At 40.7% G+C, this 8,227-nt stretch overlaps 1 protein-coding gene across 10 annotated transcripts in view; it reads right to left on the reverse strand.

Annotated features, from left to right (window-relative positions):
* Nucleotides 1–4,280, reverse strand: part of dlg2 (discs, large homolog 2 (Drosophila)) — a 273,799-nt gene extending 269,519 nt beyond the window's left edge. For all 10 annotated transcript variants that reach the window (XM_078172182.1, XM_078172189.1, XM_033642560.2 and 7 more), the window contains exons 1-2: nt 2,913–4,280; nt 1,913–2,044 (exon numbers count right to left, since the gene is read on the reverse strand). In XM_078172182.1, coding sequence (XP_078028308.1) covers nt 1,913–2,044; nt 2,913–2,931 — 151 coding nt within the window. In that variant the 5' untranslated portion in view covers nt 2,932–4,280. The remainder of the gene's footprint in view (nt 1–1,912; nt 2,045–2,912) is intronic.
* Between the last annotated feature and the right edge of the window lie 3,947 nt (nt 4,281–8,227).

The raw sequence follows: 8,227 nt of genomic DNA on the forward strand, positions 1-8,227 counted from the left end.
AGGTTTCTGGCTGCAGTCTGACATTTGTTCACAGAGAGCCAAGATGTTTTTGTAAAACTAGGATAGACTTTGGAGTACCAAAAAAAGGGATTTCAGATTTGTTTTCATTTGGCTGGAAAATGTTTTGGGACAGCCAGCACTTTAATTCTAACAGACAAGATAATGACAAGATCTTGAAAGGTGTCTCCTTCACAATTTTTTAATGGGATTTAGATTTGCATGTTATCTGCATGACAATGGTACTGAATTTGTGTTATGTATGATATGTTCCAGTGACAGCATCTATACACATAATGACATGGGACCAAGGATGGAGCCTGGTGGAACACCATAGGTCAGCAGGACCACAGAGGAGGGGGCATCAGCGACCAACACCAAAAAATTTTTGTCTGACAATTAAGATTTAAACCAGTATAGAGCAGATTGCCTGATGCCAACCCCCTTTTCAAGGCAATCCAACAGAACAGAATGATCAACTGTGTCACGTGATGAGCTGAGATCAAGAAGAATTAAAATAAAAAATAAAAAAACTGTCTGTTACTCTAAAAAGGGCAATTTCAGTGTTATGGTGTGAACAGAAAATCCCAATCATAAAATCCAAAAATCCAGAGGATCAAGTCTAGGTTTCTTTAGAAGTGCACTACTGAGCAGTGATGTTGCTAGGTATGTGCCCTGTGTCTCTAAAGCATTAAAATCAGAAGGATGCAGTGAAGTATCAAAGCATTCAGGGGATGCACCCTATTTTTTTACCTGATGATACTACAGTGGAAACAAATCCATGTTGAACTCATGGAACAGTGGCATGGCATAACTTTTTTACTAGGTGGGGCTATGGTCCTGTGGGTAGCTCTGTGTATTTTTGTATCTCATTAGTATTTTGAAAGTGTTCCTCATGTCATAGAAACCACTGAGAGTGAATCTTCTGTTTTGGATGTTATCATAGTAATGTTGTTGATGTGTCTGTGATTTCGTGCCAATACTATGCACAGATCTGACACATGCCCGTCTGCCCGCCCGCTCTCACCCCAGGCCCTCTGAAGCTATGTGTGCTGCTGTCGTCTGAAAAATGCACCAGCGTTAAAGGCACAGTGGTCCCCCGGGACCACTGGTAGACAATAACTTCATATTTTTAGGTTTGTAAAATGTACCTGATTTCAAAAATAAGTAGAATATTACTTAGGACATTCCAGTGATCTTTCACTGCAACGCCTACTGGAACAGCAGATGCTGTATTCACTCCTGTCGATAATAATCCAATGATGCTACACCAACAAGGAAATGGTAGTGGCCTGCAGTGTTCTGTATGTTGCTGAGACTGTTTTGAAACAGGCCTGTATGTAATGTGCAAGTTTGCTTTCTGTTTTACTGTTGTATAATAGGGTTACATTATTTTTAATACATTTATATGCATAAATTACAGAAGATATTCAATACACAAACTATTGTTGTTGTTTGCATTCTGTATGGCGTCACTGGAAACAGAGCATTATTAAATGGAATGGGTTTTTTTCCAGGACCCCCACAACTCTGATCGCACATGCACTGAGAGACCTGTGTGGTGTAAAGACTGGACTAATCAAACTGTGGATGCATTTAGAAAGACTGCAGTCATGGTGTGAGCCTCTGCATCTGCCATTAAAGTTGTGTGATTTTATTGTTTATTGTCTGTAATTATAAACACACAGCTGCTTATTGTTTATAATAAGTTAAGATATAAAATAAACAAGCTATTAAATGTAATGTAAGGTTTGGTGAGCTCATAAGGAGCCAGCCACACAGTCGTGTATACCTTTAGTACTTCAAAAATATGACACTGCTTTGAAATGCTTTAGTTTTACTGAAAACCACTTCAATGTGAAGTTGACAGAAAATACCAGTTGCGTGATGGATTGGTTGTGCTTCACTGACTTACCAAGAAGAGCTTCAAACAGGTTGCTTTTGAAAATTCCCATTACTCTCTGAATGGCAGTTTTGAGCTGCTGCTCCTCCGGCTTCCTCAGTTTAGTGCAGTACTCCTCCAAAAGCCCCAAGGCTCGAGCTGTGTCTGCAGAGGAGGGGGCAGATAAGACAGGCTTTGGTGTTTTCTTGGTTTGCTTTCTACATATAATAAATATATATATTCTTCATATTTTATACAGTATTCATTTGACAGTATTAAGTGTGAAGGGACAATATTGTCAATGATGGTAAATAAGGTCACTAAGAAGTACATCAGCCCATATACTTGTCTGTAAATATATAAGTGAGCAAACTGGGTTTAGGAGGTGTACCATCAGCTCCATGCAAAGCTGCACAGTCAACAGCCCCTGTTCACATTTCATTAGAATAGGACAGAAGACAAAACAATATATGGTCAAATGCATGTGGACACCCCAGCATTCCAGATATATGTGATAGTTGAACGGGTCATTCCATTGTGGAAGCTGTAGCTACCATTCAGCTACAAGAACATCACTGAAGTCCAGCACAAATGTTGGGCTATAAGGCCTGGATCACAATCACTGTTCCAGGTCATCCCAAAGATGTTGGGTGGGGTTAAGGTCAGGACTCTGTGCAAGCTAGTCAACTTCTTTTACAGCAATTACACAAAACAACATTTCTGTATGGAGCTGGCTTTATGCAGGGGGTGTTGTCATGTTGAAACAGTAAAAGGACAAACTGTTGTTGAAGTTGGGCAACACTAGCACCTGTGTGGAGTAATGTCCACATACCGTTAGCCATGTAGTCTTTCCTGAGGCTAATGGAAAGCAAAAGGTAGTACAGCCAAACCTGAGCTTAGACTGATTCTCTGAACCATGAATAAATGCAACACAGGTGATGTGACAGCTTCCTTATCAGTCACATTTTATGGAGTCGGATGGAAGCTGGAGGAGCAAAAACTCTCATTACCTGTGGCACATACAGTAACTCACCTTTTTTTCTGATAGGCATGGCTGACTCCGTGTAAACTTGACTCTCGCTAAGGCTTCCAGTTCAGTCTTCAATGCATGGTAAAAAAAGGTCTTTCTTGGTGGGATGACAGAAAACAGGAAGGGTTTCAATAAATGTAGCTCTTCTCCAAGAGCTCTGAGAACTTCAACCAGGGGCTCCAAACGTGGAGTCCAGGGACCACCAGGGGGGCCCTGGGCAGGTATCCAGGGGGGGTCTGCGTCCAAAGAGGAAAAGATTAATTCCACGGACTAAATAATGTGATCACAGGTGTCTCTGTCCCAGATGACAGCACCAACAGTAATCCACAAGAGGCTCAGATCAGGTCCCCTATAGCAACGCCTCATCAGCTTTTATCTACTCTGTAATTTTAGAGTCCTTGGTGGGAGAATGCCCCGGAACCCCTGATTTTAACATATTCTGCACCATGAGGTTGTGTATCACTTCTGTCTGGGTCCACTTCAGAAATGCATCCTTTGGCTGCAGACCATAGACATGCCTTGTCATGACTGAATCACTGCTGGTCCAAACATCTTCTCACAGACAGACGGGTGACAATACAGAGCTGGAGACAGACGGGTGGACACCAAGCCCAGAAGTCCTCACAGGTGGATGAAGATGGTGTAGAAAAGCTGGTTTAGGGTCCCATGGCGAGGTGGAGCTGTCAGGTCTGAGGACTCGTCTGGGTTAACACTCTCAGCTCCGTCCACAGTGACACACAGCTGGTGTAGTGTGGCAGTCCTGGGTCGGTTCCCTGTCTGAAGAGCTGCTCCACATCATTTATCCTGCCTGACAGTGCACATCTGAAGTTTCTTTACCTGCCTGCAAGACGAAACACACGCCTACAACACTACACACGGTTTCTTCTCACGATGTAGGAGATGCCAGCTAACATGTAACAGACACTTCAGAGTTTATGTCTGGAGGTTCTGACTTATGGAGGGACATGTGTGAACCCCCCATGAGGCGGACAACGACAATTCATAAAAAATATAAATTAAAATAAAAAACTGCTGCTGCCTGTTAACGTTGCTTCTACGGCTAAATATAAACATGCGTGTTGTTCATAAGTTAGCTAGCATTCATGCTAAATCACCAGCCAGCGGCGGTGCCAAGTGAAATGCTTTCCCAGTGCGACGCCTGGCTGTAGGAAAATACCTGCCTGCCAACTGTGGGAGAAAACGCATGGCTCTCAAATGACTCCATGTATTTTCATTTTCCGTAAAATGGTGACTGTGCATTCGCCGGACATTTCTCCTCATAAAACACAGCACTGTCCTCGAGCTGCCACATCTCTTTATTCTTTAACCAGGTACTGTACAGTAGCGCTAGCCATATGAACTGACAGCATCACCAACAGTTTTAAGTGCCAGGGAAAAGCTTGTCACAATGAGATACGGGACTTCCGCTTACTGCTTTCAAAATAAAACGGTTGTCGGCGTTACATTTTTTAGGGACTGTTCTTTACTCATCAGAGGAGGGGGGTGGCTGGGGTGGGACTTCACTTTTTCAATTTTTTATCTTGACTCTCCTTGAAACTACAGATATTTTTCTTAAGTGTCCCCTAGTGACTAGAGGAAAATGCATGACCCTCCCTCCACAATAAATAACCATATTGTTTTATATTATTGGAGCCAATGCATTCTCGGAACCCATCGGCTGTATTCGGCGTCTGACTTCCGGCAGATGGCGATACAGCCTTTGGAGGCAGCCCCCCGATTTTTTTGGCATTCCTGTTTGAGGAGGCGAATTTCCGTTTCCGACTTCCGTTTATATATAAGTAAATATGCTGAACCATTGCGATGGATTCAGAGTTTGCAGTGACGCCAATTATGTTCCACCTTGTTAGTTCACCGCACAGAACGTTTAACCTGGCAACAACTGCAGCCGGCTCAAACGTGATAGATCAATATCACACAGATTACAAACAGCCTAGTACCGGAAACCAGGGCTCTTCCGCTCTTCTTCCGGAGGCAAGATCTCCGAGGTTTGCCTACAGACTCTACGTTCACTGAATGTAGAGTCTGTATATAGAGACTAGAGCCAATGCAACGAGCTAACAGAACAGCAGAGTTATCACCAAAACAAGCAGCTAATTTCTGAAGCAAAGTGCAAACCCTCCTTACAGATCGCATCATCATAATCACTCAAGCTGTGTGTGCAGTTCAGCAGAATACGGGTGCATGACAGCCTCCCGTCATTGGTCCTACCACAACACCAACAAAATCTGATAAACGAACACATCACACACACTCATGCAGGCATCACAGCGTGCTCCCATGCAGCATTAGCAACATGCACAATGACCATTTTCCCAAATAAATACACAACAGCAACAGTCAGTCAAAAATAATACCAGTATTGGCACGGTGGACATTATAAGATTTTAAAAACCTTTGATGTTTGAAAGCTAAAAGTTGAAAAAAATCCTGGAATTGACAATAGCCTTGGTTTTTCTCTTCTGCCATCTATGCAGGAGTGGAGAATTTATTGATGTTTTTTTCTGGATCTCATAATGCAGACAGTTTATTTTTTGGCCAAATTAAAAATGAGCATGTAAAATAAAGTGCTTTTGATGAAATATCACTATTTTAGGCCCAGATTGGTTACATTTCCTAATGGAAGCATTCTTCGTGCATGATGTGGCTACGATAAATAGTGTGATTTGGGCAACTTTTAAAGAAAACATGCATTTAAAGCTTGTTTTAGAGTTCAGATGGTATTTAAAATCAATGCAAAACACAACCATTTAATGTTGTGTTCCTCCTTTATGCCAAAAATAATAAACAGTCCTTCCCCAGTGCTTAAAAAATTGTCATGCCTCCCACGTTTTGCACCACCCCCTCATAAATAACAAACAGTCCCTTATAGCTTTGAACCAGAATTGCAGCTTGAGCAAAACGGGTGAATTTATCTTTTATATTTAAAATGGTTTATAATGCTTTAATCCACAATGTCATTGTTATGCCGTCAGAAAAATGGGGTGTTGCGTTGTCTGTGCTTTTTCATTTTCCAATGATAGTTCTAGTCTAGCCTACGTATATCCCATGTTTTTGGTTTATCTAAAAACCCCAGTAGCCCGCCTTAAATAGTTTTAAATTCCCAAAGTGGCACGCTGAATGATTTTATTTTGAAAGGCACAGTTGCCTGACTTTAGGGTGAAATGCGGGGAACTTGACGCAGCTGTTTAACTTACCTTAGCAACGCAGAGGCTGGTTGCTGGTTAGCTGGTTCCCCCGCGATTGACAGGACGAGCCAACCAATCGTATGGCGGGATTTCTTGTCGCATCAGGGCGGATCAACCAATGAGAGCCCTTTAGACCTGTGCGAAGGTGAAAGTTGAAATATTGCTGCATTAAATGTACTGTAGGAATTATGAAAATTGTTTTAATTCTAATAATTATTATTCTCACGTCCATGGCTGGGCATTTTAATATGCCATATGTTTAGTCAATCAAACTACAAAAATAACTGCATGAATAATATAGGCTGTATTATGTGCATGCAATACAAATACATCACATGCATATAAATGCATTGTGCATATGTTTTGTCTTGTCTTTAAATTATATTTACATAACTTACTGAGATTTCCCAAGCATGCCGAATAGAATGATAAAACAGCGTTTTCTTTTAAAACAGGGCAAGACTGTGCCTTGTCTCAGCTTTGTGTGAGTGTAAGTGGTAGTAAATGGCAATGAGTTGCAGGAAGGCTTGGGAACATGTCTCTCAAGAGTTGTTATTTGTGGCCCAGCAGCAGCCTCTAGTGGTCAATGAAGAAAATAGAAAATACAGTATTGCTGCAGTTGTTGCTCGACAGGTCTGTAACTTGGAAAGAGTGAATTTAACAGCACCCAGATAAAAAGTAAAGAATAAAAAATGAAATCAAAACATTCATATATAATATCATGCAGAGCCAACCTTAGATTCTAGAATGATTTTCTAAAATGTTTTCTGGCCCTTGCAGTCCATTTGTTTCAGCTACAAAAAAGACTTTCCTGCTGGCCACTGATTGCTGTCTATCCAGAGGCCTCAAATGAATAATGCTCATAATTTGTTATTGCTGAGGAGAGTCACAAATGAATATAACGGCTGAATGTCACGGAAAACAACTGAAAATCTTATAATTCATTGTGAAAGAATATTATAACAAGATGTTTCAGTATCATAGCAATTTTTTAAAATTTGTAGGAAGAGTATTTTTATGTTATTAAGGTTTACAAACTTATCACATTATAACAAGAAATATTTCCTGTTATAAAGAATATATTGTTTATATTGTTAAAATATAAAACATTTCACATTATAATACAATAACTCAGCCTATATTGTTATAATGTGAAACTCATGAGAATGGATAAACTGAGGAATATTGCTCATTTACACAATCTGATTTGGTTCTACTTTGGTTCTACTTTTTGTTTAGCGGTTGAGACATGGTACGATTCAGCTGTTACTGAGAGCGGTGGATGATACTGTGATACGTATGCATGCACAAGCTACACCATCTCAGCTGCATCCAAGCCGGGTATGTTGGGACCCAAAGTACAGTGGAGCATTTCTTGAAGTTTTTATACTCCTGTGGTGTTGAGAGAAGATGAAGCAATTGACTGATGTCACACATGTACAGTAGCATGCAAAAATCTAGGCACCCATGTTCAAAATTTATTTTACTGTGAATAGTTGAGTGAGTAGAAGATGAACTGATCTCCATGAAGGCATGACGTTACAGATCAAACATGGTTTTCAACATTTTAAGTAAGATCAGTGTATTATTTTTGTTTTGTACAATTTTTGAGTGAAAAAAAGGAAAGGAGCACCATGCAAAAGATTGGGCACCCCAAGATCTTTGAACTCTCAGACAACCTTTGCCATAGTCTTAGACCTTAATTAGCTTGTTAGGGCTATGGCTTGTTCACAGTCATCATTAGGAAAGAACAGGTGGTGCAAATTTCAAAGCTTTATAAATACTCTGACTCCTGAAACCCTGTCTCAACAATCAGCAGCCATGGGCTCCTCTAAACAGTTGCCTAGTACTCTGAAAACTAAAATACCTGATAACCGCAAAGCAGGAGAAGACTATATGAAGATGGCAAAGTGTTTTCAGGTAGCTGTTTCCTCAGTTTGTAAAGTAATTAAGAAATGGCAGTTAACAGGAACTGTGGAGGTCAAGTTGAAGACTGAGCAATCAAAAAATTTTTTTGAGAGAACTGCTCGTAGGATTGTTAGAAAGGCAAATCAAAACCCCTGTCTGACTGCAAAAGACCTGCAGAAAGATCTATCAGACTCTGGAGTGGTG

Source organism: Epinephelus lanceolatus, chromosome 11, assembly GCF_041903045.1.
Source record: "Epinephelus lanceolatus isolate andai-2023 chromosome 11, ASM4190304v1, whole genome shotgun sequence".
Lineage (NCBI taxonomy): Eukaryota > Metazoa > Chordata > Actinopteri > Perciformes > Serranidae > Epinephelus > Epinephelus lanceolatus.